Source organism: Vidua macroura, chromosome 5 (genome assembly GCF_024509145.1).
Source record: "Vidua macroura isolate BioBank_ID:100142 chromosome 5, ASM2450914v1, whole genome shotgun sequence".
In the NCBI taxonomy this organism is placed as follows: domain Eukaryota; kingdom Metazoa; phylum Chordata; class Aves; order Passeriformes; family Viduidae; genus Vidua; species Vidua macroura.
In genome coordinates this window covers 73,599,146-73,614,897 of record NC_071575.1, presented here as the reverse complement: position 1 = coordinate 73,614,897, position 15,752 = coordinate 73,599,146, and the positions used below count along the sequence as shown (strand labels likewise).

Sequence of the window (15,752 nt, the reverse complement as noted above, 5' to 3'; positions counted from 1 at the left end):
GGTGTGTTGAACCCTTGATTACTGTTTTTTTTTGATCTTAAACACTGGGAAATGTAATTTCTTTTTAAAAACGACCAAAATATTAAATGAAACATTAAAAATCCTTTAAGTCTGCTTTATAGGTTCTAAGTACTTTGTTACTCCTTTTTGTGTCGTGAATTTGTCAGTCTTAATTAAAGTGGGATGCCTAAAACTGCCACCATAATCCATTCCCAACTTGGATAGAATGAAATAAGGATTTATAGTTACCTTATATTTTGCAATTTTTGGTGCTTTTCAAGTAGACCTCAACAAATGCCTTCAAATTTCAAGCTGTTGTTGTTTGAAATATAAAGATTCTTTAAATCCTTGTACAGTCTCAATTTCCGTGGGTTTAGCAGTGCATTAGACCAGAATATCTGTAACTCTATTTACATCTGTATGGATTCTTTGAACTTCTCTTGAGGCAGCTTTTGCATAACGTTGTATGAGGCTGTCCATAGTTCACTTGGTAGAAAGACTACAGTAGAATATGGGTCAATAAAGGAAAGCCATTATCACAGAAAACACAGACTTCCTTCCAGTTGTTAGAATTCACAAAACGTTCACTTGAGCTTCCTCAGCTTCCGTAGTACTTAGCAAATGCAGTTTTGTATAATCAATTGTATGTACAAGAGTGTTTGAAGGAGAACAGAAGAAAACCTTGTACTGTATGTTGATGGTATGTGTGTCCTCTCTGCATGCTCAGAAGTGAAAAGTACAGATATTCATACCCCTTAGAGAACTGTTTAACTTGGTCCTGAGTTTTATTTTGCATATATATTAACCTATTTTTCATACCATCATTGCTAGTAAACGTGTTCACAAAAATGGGGCCTGTTTTTTAAAATGCTTCTAAGTTAGTATTTCTGGGGAAGACACAGTGTTTGTTGCTTTACTGGCTGCTATGCTAAAAAGCTGAGCCATCACCTAATACATTAATTAGAACTGAGATGAATTAGAATGTATTTTTCTTGTACATTTATAACAATTTGTAATTTTATTTTTTCCAAATGAAATTTGAAACGTTTTGCTACAGTAGTTCTTTCCTCTCCTTTATAAAAATGTTTCTTAAAACTTGAATCTCTGTTACCTGTCTTTCAGTATGTCTGTATGACAACAATTGTTCTTTTCTAAAAGCTGCTTAAAAGAGCATGTTGGTTGTGTGGTGGCCTCTAAAAAAAACCAAACCCACATTATCGCATGACAGTACATACCTTCACTACATAAGTGTTATTAACAGCCATGGGTCCTTTCTCAAAAGCTCCTGGAAGACTTTGCTATCTAAAGCAAAGTCTTAAATTTCAAAGACATTTTTTGTGTTTGAATGTTTCAGAAATACCACATTTGCAAGTTGTTCTCCAGGAGTCTCAGCAGGAAGCTGTGATGGTCACAAAAGATGCAGAAAAGGTAATGATTAAGAAGCTGAAATAAGCTAAAACTAAAATAGGTCAAGGACTGGCCTTAAAACAGCTAAGCTGTCATGGTCTTTTTTACCAATCCTCTTTGAAGGTTATTATTAACTGGATTAATGGTGAAAGACAGAAATAGCTTCCAAATACAGCTTGCACTGTGTTAGTAACAGACTGTGTTTCCCTTTGCCAGCTGTGTGCTTTTCTTGTGTCCTTCATCCATCCAGTCCACATTTGTGCTATTTTCTACATGTTGTGAGTTAGGTTTTCAGCAGAGCTATGGGCTAATCTCAGACGGGTCTCTGGAAATAAAATTCCAAAGGCTCAGCTGTCATTATATAAGATGCCTTTCAAACCATGACCACTGCCCTCATGGGCACCTGGCTGACTGACTGGGGGAGCTGAGTGTGGGGCTCCGTGAGTGGGGACAGGTGGGCACTGTCCTTGTGCTGCTCCAGTGTCCAGCTGCAGGTGCAAGTGCAGCCAGGCTGTTGTTGTGAAGAATGCAGGATTAGGAACCTGTTGCTTGGCCCTGTGTTCAGCATGGGGAGATGACAGCCTCTGCGTATCTGTACTGAGGATTTGCTGTGGAATGGATTGTTAGCACAGAGCAAGGTCTGGCTCTCTGCAGCCTGCTCTGCTGACCCATCCTGCCCACAGGGGAAAGGTTAATGCTGTGTTTTGTCTAATACATTCCTCTCTATCAGAAGGTTTGTATATTACTGTGAAGTATTAAGGTAAAAGTTGATATTTGGAACCGGAGAAGCATTTTGAGTAATTCATCCACTTTCCAACTGCCTGCACGCTGTGAGCTGGTAGATCAGTGGGAGTGCACACACACCAACACACGTAGGCTTTTCAAGGGCACATGTAAGCATTTTAACTATTTTCTACTGCCCCTTTATAGACAGTGAAAAAACAGGTTCTTTAGCATATGACTCACCCGCCACAAGGTGAATGTTGAAAATGGGTCAATGAAAACAACCCTGGAGTGGTCCATTTCAATGTCTTCATTATAAAAAGAGTCCAGCTAAATAGCTTACATCTAAGTTTTTACACTTGGACAGCTATTCCTACCATTTGTGCACCTGACCCATGGCTTTAGGCCAAGTAATATAATTTCCCAAACCTAGGTTAAGGCATCTAATAGTTAAAAGGTTCTTGTGGGGTTATTGGTTTGTGTGGTAGCATAACTTTATTGGGAAAGCTCCAGGTTTTTTGTCTGCTGGAGCAGTAAGGCATAGGCTGACAGACACGTGACTTCTCACCTTCTCTGCTTGGGTGGTCAGTGAGAGGTTATGATACTGTAATTAGTCCCTTTGAGGTAGTGAAGATGGAAGAGAAATCATGTAGAAAGGAAATTATTTAGATCATTGCATCCATTGATCTGTTAATCTGCAGAGATATGTCTTATCTATTGCTTAACATCAAAATCAATCTCTTTTTCATTATTTATTTGTTTGCTTGTTTTCATTAGGCTTCAGAGTTGTGTCCAAAGTTGGATAGGTTTTACTTGGAGCTGGCAGAGCAGTAGACAGCTAAGAGAGCTGTCTTCTTGTACCAGGATCCTGGCTCAAAGCTCAGTGTCTTTTCTTCATCCCACAGGATAAGAATATTGGTGCTGAGGCAAAATTGCAAGACTTGTGGACTGTGGAAGCTCCAGCTTCTTATGTAGACTGCTCTTCTTCTACAGGTGAGGACACAGAATAAGGCATGTGACAAGAAAATTGTGAAACTTTGAGGAGTTTCAGGGACAAATCTGGAGATGATTTAGAAAGAGGAGCTCTGAGGTCAGAATCTAAAGATGATAATCTACAGAAGGCAGAAAGGATTTACATGAGGTAGAAGAGAACACTCTAGTGTGGGATGGGTAGGATATAAAAGAAGAGAAGAAGAAAAGTGGTTGCTAAGGTTAGAAAGAGAGAAGTGTTTGAAGGAGTGTGTTTGTAGATGCAAAGACTGATGTGTAAGGCACAGAAGAGAATTAAGATGAAATGAAGAGCTGTGTGTTCCTCTGCAAGCTAGTAAATGTCTTTTTGTGTCTGGAATTCCATGCTGCATCCCACATGGAGAAAAAAAAAAAAAAAAAACCAGTCAAACCAGTCTGTTACCTGGTTCTCTTGTCTCTTTGCTCTTCATCCTTCTGCGGGGGTCAGAAGTGCTGCCTGCAGGTGATGCAGCAAACACAGGGGGTTGCACAGAGCCATGCTGCAGCTGCAGCATCTGAATTACTGGCTGAGGTTAAACCAAAACAGGAAGTCTGTGCACTGCATAGACTCCAACGCTGGGTTGTTTTCTTCTGTGCTTGGTTTGCTGTCTTTTTTTTTTTTTCTGTCTTTTTTTTTTTCTTTTTTCTTTTCTCACCTTCTATAGAAGCTCTGCTCCCATTATTTGTCCCTTCACTTACCTACTGACTTTACCTGCAAGTTGTTACACTGATGGTGACAAGTGTTCCTTTTCTCACTAGGTGTGTCAGGAGACCTGGTGAATTCTGAAATGCAAAAGCCTTTTGGTGACACTTCCATGCTCTCTGAGGTACAAACCCTTTTGGTCTCAGTATTGTATGCATTTGCAGATACAAAAACTTTAATTTAGTTTAGGAGCCTCGAAGAGTTGGCTCTTTTTAACCTCCTGGGACTTAAAGTGGTTGCTTCATTATGACAGCAGACTTTTTTAAGAGCAGCTCTCTTTTAATGGTTCCCCATAAACTGTTTCGGACCTCCAAGTCTTTACAGTGCAGCATGTTGACTTATTGGTGGACTGTTGGTCCAAGCTGTCTGGGGAGGATTTGTGAGTGCTTTTCTTTTGTAATCTGTTTGGGGGTTGGGAAGAAACCTAAAGATTGTTATTTGGAAAAAGCCAAGCACCTTGCTCCAGGTGCTTTGTCTAGTGCTTTCACTTTGGGCATGGACACAGATTGGAATATGGGTTTCTATCCTGCTTCTTTGCCATGTTAATGGACAGATCGAATAGGGGACAAAACCTCCTTATTCAGAGACTGTGAATAGGATGCCATGAAATTGTGACTGGCTAAGTACACTAGAGGGCTTGTTAGAATCACAGGAGAACTTAAACAGTTCAGAGTCATACTATCTTGCAATCAAGAGAGAAGGGGAAAAAAGGGATTAGGAAGTTGTTACGATCTGATCCTGAAGCCAGAATCTTTCATGCTGCAACTTCAGAAACTGAAATTAGCAGAAGTGACCTGGGAAGTCACAGAATCACAGAATAGTTTGGGTTGGAAAGGACCTCTGGAGGTCACCTAGTCCACCCCCCACTGCCAAGACAGAGTCCCCCTGTTATTAGCAAGGCTTCTATGTATTGCAGAAGCCAGCTTGAGACAGCTACAAAAGCTACAAAATGTGGAAAGCAGATACTTCCAGAAATGGCCCTTTCACAAGACTCAAAGGAAAAATGATGCCTACTGTTTTCTTTTAGGCAAGAACAGATGGCTTTACCAATAGAAGCAAGCAGTTTACTGAGGAAAGTTGTCCACCTGGAATTCTAGACTACATTGCTGCAGAGAAACAGAAAGAGTTGTCTGTTTTGCTGCTGGAACTGAAAGAAGCCCAAGAAGAAATAACTTTTCTGAAAAGCCAGCTCAAGGGCCCCAGTGGCCAAACTTCTACAGGCAGCCAAACAGAAGGTAACCAGCTGGAAGAGAATTCACAGATACAGTGTCTGGAGAGGGAGGAGCAGAAGGCTTCAGATACACAGAGTGTCTCATTACTGAGAGAAACAGAAATGCAGCAAATTGGCTTTCTTCAGGAAAATGGAATCAGCTTCCAAGAAGAGCCTCAGGGAAGCCCTGGCACCTCTCAATCTCAAGAGCTGATCAAGCTACAAAACCAAATTACAGAACTGCAAATAATTCTGCAGAAATCAGAAGAATCCTTTAGGAAAGAACTAGGAGAAAAATGTGTAGAAATAAATAGGCTAAACCAGTTGGCTGAGGAATACAAGAAAAAAGGAGAGGATTCTGACAGTACGTCTTGTGTATTGACTGAAGAACAAGATCAGGCCAAAGAACTTGCTACCATAACAGAACTGAAGGAGCAAGTGAAGCAACTGGCAGAAGAGCTAGCTCTTTCAGAAAAGCAGAGACTGTCAGACAGTCAAAGCAGTCTTCTAAGAGAGCAAATCCAGAGCCTTAAAAATGAATTTAAATCCAAGGATATAAAAATTGAAGCTTTGCAAAAGGACTTGGATGAAGCACAACTTCAGCTTTCTGACCAGGACATGCAACTAAAGGATCTGAGAAGCCAGGTTGAGACAAAGGAATGTGAAGTACTTGATCTAGGACAACTTTTGAGGAAGAATACAGCAGAGATGGAAGAGCTTTCCCACAAGTTAACCTTAAAGGGACACGAGGCAGCAAGCCTGGAACAGCTTGTTGCTGAGCACACCAAATCTATAGAGAGCCTGCAACAAGCCTTGCTGGAAAAGGACCGACAGATGGCAGAGATCAGTGTCAGCATGTCTGAGAAAATGGTCCTGCTGAATGAAGAGAAGTTTTCTCTAGGAAATGAGCTGAAGAATCTTAAGGAGCAGACAAGTCTGTTATTAAAAGCCCAGGAAGAAAAAGAACAGAACGTAGGAGCAAAAGATACCTGTGTGAAGTGTGGGGTATCCAAACAGCAGAATGAGGCAGAAGCAGTGAGTAAAGAAAATGAGGAATTAGTAAATCAAGTTGAACTTCTGAGAAAAGAAAACGAGCAAGTAAAGCGGAAGCTGCAAGCAGTACTTGCGAACAGGAAGGAGCTTCTGAAGAAGGTAACCAGATTGGAGAATGAATTAGAACAACTGAGTAGAGAACAAAAATTGGAAACCTCAGTGGCTCAGGCAGCTGCAGGGGAAGAAGATGTGAGAAGCATGATGAGCAAAGAAATGGGTCTTGAAAACCACTCCCGTGAGGACTATATGATTCAGCTGCTTTCTGAAAAGGAATCTGAGTTGCAGAGCATACGGAAGGAAAAAGAAACTACTGAAGCACGACTGCAGGCAGTGATTGAGGAAATGAGGCAAAGCTTGCAAAATAAGGCAAACACTGCTTCAGTTAAAGATGAAATCATGGAGCATCAGACAATTCCTGACAAAGTAACTGAAACCAATGAAAGCCCAGAAGTTGATGAAGAAAATGAGAAACACAGTTCAGCAGGTACAAATCTGGAAGAAAAACAAAAGTTTGCTCTTAAAGAAAGGATTTCAGTTCTTGAACAAGAAAAAGAACAACTTCAAAAAAAACTTCAAGAAGCTCTCGTATCTCGCAAAGACACTATAAAAAAGGCTCAAGAAAAAGACAGGCATCACAGAGAACAACTGAAACAGCAAAAAGATGATTACAACATCCTGCAAGAACAATTTGATCAGCAAAGCAAAGAGAAGGACAGCATCCAGGCTCAGCTCAGACAGCTCCAAGAGCAGAAAGGATCAGCAGAGAGTGTTTTTGGGAGTCAAGGTAGGTTGGATTCTTCATCCGTGGAAGCAGAAGATACAACAAATAACAAGCTTGTACAAGTTGCAGATATTTCTGAGGAAGAGTGGAAAAAAAACCTTGACAAATTGCACATGGAGAAAGAGAAATTGGAATGTAATGTCAGCCATATGCAAAGGGAGCTTGCTCACAAATCAGAATTAATCTTTGATTTGCAACAGCACATAGCACAATTGTTTATAGAGATAGAAGGGCTGAAGAGAACCTCTGACCAAGCTGAAGCTAAGGGAGCAAGTCTTCAGACAGAATTGGAGGAGAATCAAGGAAAAATTTCTGGAGTGGCCAGTCTGGAAGACTTGAAAATTCTTGTGCATCAAAAGGATGAAGAAATGGAATTTCTTAACCAGCAGTTAATGGAGAAAAGCGACACTCTCAATAATATGCACGCTCAATTGCTGGAAAAAGAGGAATCTGTCCAAAGACTGTGTAGTCAGTTGGAAGCTCAGGCTAAGGTGCATGAGGAGCAAAGCAAGCGACTACAAACAGAGATGCTTGAAATTCAGGAGAAGCAAGAAGACAATGCAGAAGCAGCTAAGCAGAAGAATCAAATGCAGAGAAAGTTGCAAGCAGCACTTATTTCTAGAAAAGAGGCACTAAAGGAGAGTAAGTCTCTAAAAGAAGAGCTAGCTAATGCTAAAACTACTATTGACAATCTTTCTGTCAAGCTGACAAATATGGAAAGCCAAATATGTTGCCATGTTAAAGAAACAGATACCTTAACAGAAAAGTTAGTGTGCCTCACTGGAGAGCGAGAAAAACTTACTGCAGAAATTGATAAACTACTTAGAGAAAATCAGAATCTTGATGGCTGCTGTAAAAACCTTACACTTACTCTGGACAGAGTTGTTCTAGAGAAGGAGAAGCTGGAGAAGGAGGTGGAATCATTGAAAAGCTTTCAAGCCACTGAGAGTTCTGAGTGGCAGGAGAAATACAAGGAGCTTCAGGGAGAATATGAAACTCTGCTGCAGTCATATGAGAATGTGAGTAACGAGGCTGAGCGAATTCAGCGTGTGTTGGAAACTGTTAGGCAGGAAAAGCAGGAAATCTTCATTCAGCTAAAAGGGGCTGAAGCAAAAAAACAGGAAACAGATAAGCAGCTACAGGAAGCTGGACAGGAAATGGATGAAATGAAGGAGAAAATGAGGAAATTTGCGAAGTCAAAGCAACAAAAGATCCTGGAACTAGAGGAGGAGAATGAGAAGCTTAGAGCAGAGATGCGTTTTACAGATGGAGAGCTACACAGGACTGGAGAGAGCTTTACAAACACTAGCCTGAAAGAAGATCTGGAGTGCTCTAGGAGAGAGTGCCAGTCTCTTTCTACTCAGCTTGAGACAGTAATGGCTGAAAAGGAGTCTCTTAATCAAGAGATTATGGACTTGAAGTGCCTTTTGCAGGTAACAGAATCTAAGCTGAAGGAAAGCAGAGAACTTGTAGACAGGTGTGTTGCCCAGCAGACAGCAGAGGAAGAAACTGAGGCAGTTGCCACACTACCACCAACAGAAGAGTCTGAAAATCAAGTGGATGTCACTTTTCGATCAGAGCCTCCTGCAGAGCTGGAACAAGAGGCATTTGAAAGTGATAGACCTTGTGAGGATCCTGGTCTCTACAGACAGCAAATAGCTGAGCTCACCAAGCGAATCACAGAGATGGAAGATAATAGAAGGGCTTCAGAGCAACAGCTGGGCAACATCCGCAGGTCTGTTGAGACTTTAGCAGGTGAGAAAAGGGCTTTAGAGCACCAAATGGGAGAGAAAGTCCATGAAGTGAATGATCTGCAGGCCACAGTAGCAAAGATGGAGCAAATGGTCCAAGAAGCCAGAGACGACCTGGTCAGAATGACAGCACTGAAGGATGCTCTAGAGGCTGAAAAGGATGACTTGGAAGAAAGGCTCATGAATCAGCTGGCAGAACTTAATGGAAGTATTGGAAACTATCAGCAAGATGCAACAGACTTCCAAATCAAAAATGATCAACTGAAACATGAACTTCAGAGCTTGCAGAGAATGATGCACAAACTGGAGGAGGAGAAAAGTCAGATGGCAAAGGAGAAAAGCAAAGCAAGTTCAGAAAAGCAAAAGGAATTTGTAGAAATGCTAAAATACAATTGGAGAGGAGAAAGCAGCACGCATATAAAGGAGCTTCAAGAACTGCTGAAACAGAAACAGCAGGAGATTAAGCAGCTGCAGAAGGACTGTATCAAAAGCCAGGAAAAGAACAGTAGTTTAGAAAGAACTGTTAAAGCTCTGGAATTTCTGCAGAGTGAGACTCAGAAAGAGGTAGAAGCAGCCAAAGAAATTTCAGCTAAAGCAGTTGAAGACACCAAGAAAACCCAGGCAGAGCTTGCTCACTGCAGAGTAGTGTTGGATGACACCCAGAGTGAGGCAGCAAGGGTTCTAGCTGAGAGTATCAAAGTGAAAGAAGAGTTGCAAGCGCACAAAGAGAAAATTAAAATTCAAATGAAGAAAAAGGATGAGGACTTTGAAAGAAGACTGGAACAGGAAAAAGACAAGCACTCAAAGGAGATCAAAAATATGGAAGCAAAGCTGGCAACATTGCAGAGGGAGAAAGACCATATGGAAACAACAGTTGGTGACCTGCAAGACTCCTTGAAGACAAAGGATCAAGAAGCCAAGCAACTGGAAGGCAATCTAAACAAAACACTAGCCCAGCTTGCAGCCTTCACCAGGAGCATGTCTTCCCTTCAGGATGATAGGGATAGAGTGATAGATGAATCAAAAACATGGGAGAAGAAATTCACTGAAACTATTCAAAAGAAGGAAGAAGAAATACGTTTGAAAGAGGAAGCTTGTATTGTGCTACAGGACCAGCTGAAACACATGACCATGCGTGTGGAAGAACTCCAGACTCATGTATCCAGGTAAATAAGCTGTGTCAGGGGAGGAAAAGGTTACTTGTATTTGTTATCTGCACAAGGACTTGGGGTGATCACTCTAGAATAGGCCTTCTTCACGTCCGTAGAATACCTGTGTTAAATCTGTTCTCTGTGACAAGCACTCACCATCTGATTACTCTCCAGAGTATTTAAAATTTCAGATTAATTAAAGAGTTTCTTTTGCACTGAGTTTTTGCACTGAGAAGTCAAGAGAGCATTGGGATACATAATTCCAATTTAGTCCCAAAATAAATTCTAAGGGGAAGATGGAGCTATGGAAACCTATCAAAATGTGTATACATCTGTGTATTTCCAAAATTCAAAACGAAACCATTCTTACGTGAGTAAAATAGTTTTACATATATATGCTGTATCTTTGCATGATGAAGCATTAAATGGACATCAAAGGTATCAGAACCAGCAATTTTATTGTGGGATGGCATGGGGTTGTTTTTATTGTTAGCTACAATGGACGAGAAGAGTAATGTAATGACAGGGAGGTGATAACATTCAGTGTTTAAGTGAACACTTTTTTCAGTATTGATATGAACAACTTTAAAAGAATATATTCCCCTGCTACAACCCCTTTAAGGCGGTAATACAGTCAGAACTTTAAAAGATATATTGAATTTTAAATTGAGAGATATTTCCAGCTTGCTTTCTTTAAGTAAAACAATTTCTGTGGCTTTTCTAAATTACTATAACAACAGAGTTAGTGTGGGTTTAGATACTGAGATACTTTGTGGATTTTTGACCAACTTAATCTTTTCAGGCTGGAATGCAACAAGAAAGACTGGGAGGCTGACTGCAGGAAGGAGATTCAGCATCATCAAAAGACATGTGAAATGTTGCAGGAGGAAAAAAAAGAGCTTTTGACTCTGCTTGAGAGGTCTCAGGAACTGTACAGCAAGTCTCAGAATGAACAGCAGGAACTGAAGTCAGAAATCAGCACCCTAAGAGACCAGCTTGCTGACTTACAGAATTCCTTCACCAAATGTGAGCTGGCCAGGGAAGAGCTGGGGACTGTGGTCAAACAACAAGAGATGAATATCCAGAATTTTAAACTCAAGTGTGAGCAGCTTGAAGCTGACCTGCAGGCTTCCAAGGACCTAACAAATAAGCTGCATGAAGAAACCAGTGCCAAAGATCAAAAGATCATGAGTTTGCTGTCTGCCAAAGAAGAAGCAGTGATGGCTGCTCTATCTGAATTACAGCAGCACCATTCTGAAGAGATGAAAGAGTTGGAGTGTAGGCTAAGTAAGGAGGAAGACGATAAAAAAGCCTTGGAAAATGAGAAGAACAAATTTCTTGACAAACTCGATCATCTCACTGAGAAGATGAAGATAAGCAGAGAAGAAAGTAGGCAGCAGAAGGCACAGCTGGACTCCTTCACCAGGTCCATGTCATCTCTGCAGGACGACCGGGACCGCATTCTGAGAGACTACAAGCAGCTTGAGGAACGCCATCTTGTTATCATCTTGGAAAAAGACCAGCTAATTCAAGAGGCTGCTGCTGAAAACAACAAGCTCAAGGAAGAAATGAGAAGTTTCCATAGCCAGATGGATGACCTCAACTCTGAGAATGCCAAGCTGAATGCAGAGTTGGTGCGGTACAGAGAAGACCTTAACCAAGTGATTTCAATAAAGGACTCCCAACAGAAGCAACTTCTCAAAATACAGCTTCAGCGGATCCAAACTCTGGAAAATGAGAAGGCAATCATAGAAAAACAGCTGAAAGAGTCTGAGCATACTCAGGATGATCTCAGGAAGTGCATGGAAGCCTTAAGAGAGGATAAAGTCGGTATGTCTCAAGAGATTGAAACTCTTATGTCCTCTCTGTCGCAGGTGCAGAGTGAGATGGCAGCATTACATGAGGGGAGTCCCATTGTGGAGTGTCAAGCAGAACTGAAGGCTCGAGAGAAAGAGGTACAACAACTGAGTCATGAGCTTTCCCTCTCCCAGAAAAGAATAAAAGAACTTGAGGGGGAGCTAGAAGGTGTTCAGAGGGATGCAGCCAAGAGAGTGGGAGAGGCTGAGGACAGGCTTCGGAAGGAATTGAAGCACCTGCATCATGATGCAGGGATAATGAGGAACGAAACCGAGACAGCTGAAGAGAGAGTAGCAGAGTTGGCACGGGACTTGATGGAAATGGAACAGAAATTGCTTGAAGTCACAGATGAAAACAAAGATCTCAGAGCTCAAATTCAGTCTTTTGGGAGGTCCATGAGCTCTCTTCAGGATAGCCGAGACCAGGCCAATGAAGAGCTTCATATTTTGAAACAGAAATATTCTGTAGACTTGGAGGAACAAAAGAGTCTAGTGCAGAATCTTCAGAAACAGATGGCTCAGCTACAAGAGGAGCAACATTCCACTGTCAGGGACCGAGATACGGTGAGGTCTGAGCTGACAGAACTGCAGAAGGCTATTGATGAAAGAGGCCTCTTGGCCCAGATTGAGAAACTTAATCAGCAGCTCAGAGCTAAAGATGATGAGCTTCTCCACTTGTCTTTGGAATTGGAAGGCTCTTCCAACCAAGTCAAATCTTTCTCCAAGGCTATGGCAAGCCTGCAGAATGACCGAGACCGTCTGCTGAATGAATTGGACAAAACACGCAAGATCGAAGAAGTGAAGCAACAAGAAGAAGGGAGCTTTTCCACCACTGCTTCAGAAGTGCAGAGTCTGAAGAAGGCGCTGGCCTCCTTGCAGAGTGACAGAGACAGAGTAGTAAGTCCATGTTCTCTCTTCCTGCTCTTACTTTAAGCACCACAGGAGGTTTGGATCTTCAACTCTTAAAATTCAGCACTTAGGTCTGGTAATTGCAGTGTGATGCATAGATCAGGCTGCATCTTCATGGAATCGCTTGAAGATAGTGTTGATTCAAAGGGAATAGTTGAGATTCAAAGGGTCTTCTGGAGATCTTCTAGTCCAATCCCCCTGCACAAACAAGGCTTGCTGGAATAGGTTGCTCTGTACAATGTCCTGTTGGATTTTGAATTGGTAAATATTCCACAGCTTGGTAAATATTCCACAGTTTCTCAGGCCAACCTGTTTTTTCATGTATCTGGAAACGGTTTCCAGAATTAGTTTCTCTCTCACTTTCCCAGGGATGGAGATGAGGCTGACCAGACTGCAGGTTCACAATTCTTCTTTCTTGCCCTTCTTGTAGCTAGGGATGACATTTGCTTTCTTCCAGTCTTCTGGAACCTCTTGGGTCACCATGACCTTTCAAAGGTAATAGAGTTGCCTCCCAATGACCTTAGCATTTGTGGGCATGCTCCATCAGACCCCATGGATCCAGTGTGGGCCATCTGTATTATTTTCTCTGGCATGGAGGCTATGATTCCACTGTTAACTTCCCAGGGTGGTTTCTCTGTTAGCTTGGTTTAAAATATGAAATCATGGAAATAAAGTCCCTGTTAACCTGCATAGTTCACATCTGTGTCAGCTCATTTGATTTGCCTTAGATTTCTAAAAGAGACTAGAACAAAGGCTTGAGTTTCGTCCTCCTCTTTGCAGCTGACTTTCAAGGCAGGTACAAGACATTGCAGATTCCTTTTGACATTCTTGCCTGCACACTGGATGTGTCTGTGTTTGTATAGTCTCTGACACAGTGCAGCCCAGCAAGTTCCAGAGTTCTTGTTGCAGGTCAGAAGACAGACTTTGACAGTCAGGTCCCACTGCCAGTCATTGAGCACTGTCCTGTCTCCAGATCAGCCATGTCTTCCTGTCTTCAAAAACAGTTTCAGTGATGCATGTGTAACAACGTACTTCTAATTATAGCCTGACTGGAACTGGAGACCCAGAAGGATTTTACTTATCAGTTTCCTCGTTTACAGTAAATACCAACTTCAGGAGGTATGCTTAACCAGCTCCTTCTGTGTCACTTAATTTTCCTCTGAATAAGGTAATCAATATTGTAGCCTGGGGTCTTTTTGTTAATGTATTTCACATCTTCATGGGAGGGCTCAAAACTCACTGCCCTCATTACCAGTAGAATTGTCTGAGGGCTTTTATTCTGAGCAGTTTTTAGTACACTGCTGTATTTGATGATTCTGTTTTTAGTTCCTCTGTCATCTGAATGTGACCTTTTCTCCCTCCAGACTCCACAGTAAGAAATGCTCTTAAACTGTTCTAAGTAATAAACCTGATGTTTGCTCAGCTGTCACACAATGATGTTTCTCTTTAATTGCAGATAAGAGAGCTGGAGAATCTGCAGCAGCAATACATCCTGGTCGGGGTGGAAGCTGCTGAAAATTATCGCTTAAAGGCACAGCTGCAGCAGTGGGAGCAAGAGGCAGACAAACAGCTTCGTCTACAAGAACAGCTGAGGCAGGAAGGAGTTGTGTACCAGCAGGAGCTCCAGCAGCTCAGGTGAGCTGTCTGTCTGCTCCCTGCCTTGACGAGCTTGCAAATGTGTTTGTTTCTCTCAAAGAGCAGTTGTGGGCAGAGGTGGAGGGAATGCTGAGCTCAGCCTGGACTGTGCCAAGTGACACTGAGCACTCTGCCCTGGCCAGGAGACGACATGTGTTTCCCTTGTCCAGCTTTTGCCTCAGAATTACAGCCTAGCATCTTGGAGGTCGATGCCTGTGTGAAATAGATCAATGACGTTTTTGTTTTTATTTCCTTAATCCAGTGGTGGTCAGTATCATCTGTTGGAGAGGAAACTGAGGCTGTTTCTTGTATTGGAGCTTATGTATATGATCACAGTACTTTCCATTCCAGGCTGCTGCTGAACACCCTTTATTATCCCACTGATACCATAGTTTAGAGTATACTACTTTTGTATAGCTATATTTATTTTATTATAAATCCTTGATTTCACTTGCTCTATGTCTTCTAGTTTGGTTTTTTTTTTTTTTAACTCTGTAATTCAAGTCTAGTAAAATTGTCTTCTCCAACTGGACTAAAACTAGTCAGACAAATACGCTCTGTTCTGAAAACAGGGGGAAATGCTTTCAGATATTTCAAAGATCCATTTAAGAATGCCTGAGGCTTGAATGAAAAGGGTGGGATTTTCTTTGTGGAAAGGTCTATGGCTTATCTTTGTCCAGAGTGATATAAAAACTTGTAGTTCTCTCCCTCCCCCCTACTCCCAATCTGACCCTCAAATTAACACTTCAAATCTTGTAAAGTTTGAAGCATCTTACAAATTTTATTTATCCTGACAAAAGAACAGGAGGTTTATTTCCTGTGCAGCTTTTACACTGTACATGGAGTGATGGCCTCAGGTTGATGTGGTGTGATCAGTACTGTGGCTCTGGTGTACATATGACTGTGCAGAGAAATTATTATGGGGACAAGTGGCATTGCCAGTAATTTCCTTGACAAAACTCTGTACAGTGAGATCAAAACAATGTGCAGGAACACATAAAGTGTGAAAAAGTCACCCTGCGACAGCATGGAATAATCCAAAGGGTTCAACCAAATACAGAAAACTTCCTTAAACCTGCTTTTAAGGTTCCTGTACTTAAGTGTATTTTTTTGGCTTGGCTTGGTTATAAAACTTCGTGTCTAGCATGAGGTGATGATTGAATCACCCTTGGCTCATTCTTAGCTGGGTACCTGGTCATCATAAGTGATACTAGTAACTTCCCTTGTTTATGCTGGGCAGACAGGAGAAGACCACCTGGGAAAAGCAGAGCAGCAGGATGAAGGAGCAGTACCTGATGGCCATTGCAGAGAAGGACAAGCAGCTGAGCCATTTACAAAGGCTCACACAGGAAATGAGGCTGCCTTTCAGCAAGTTTCAAACCGTAGAGGAGCAGCACCAAAGCAAGGTGGGTGGAAAGATACAGATTCTTTACTGGAAATGTGAAGCTTGAAACTCAGCCAGAAGAGCATGTGTTGCCTGTATCCAGCTCCTGCAGACTGCAGCGTTGGATGTGGTTGTGAGGCCTCCAAAGATAATACCAACAAGTCTAACTTGCATCACTGAA

The 15,752-nt window shown here is 41.8% G+C and overlaps 1 protein-coding gene across 1 annotated transcript in view; it reads left to right on the top strand.

Annotated features, from left to right (window-relative positions):
* The window catches only part of GOLGB1 (golgin B1), a 39,707-nt gene that overhangs the window by 16,927 nt on the left and 7,028 nt on the right, over positions 1–15,752 (top strand). Inside the window, exons 12-18 of the mRNA XM_053977054.1 lie at positions 1,355–1,428; positions 3,036–3,123; positions 3,898–3,965; positions 4,869–9,802; positions 10,590–12,540; positions 14,009–14,187; positions 15,428–15,593. Coding sequence (XP_053833029.1) covers positions 1,355–1,428; positions 3,036–3,123; positions 3,898–3,965; positions 4,869–9,802; positions 10,590–12,540; positions 14,009–14,187; positions 15,428–15,593 — 7,460 coding nt within the window. The remainder of the gene's footprint in view (positions 1–1,354; positions 1,429–3,035; positions 3,124–3,897; positions 3,966–4,868; positions 9,803–10,589; positions 12,541–14,008; positions 14,188–15,427; positions 15,594–15,752) is intronic.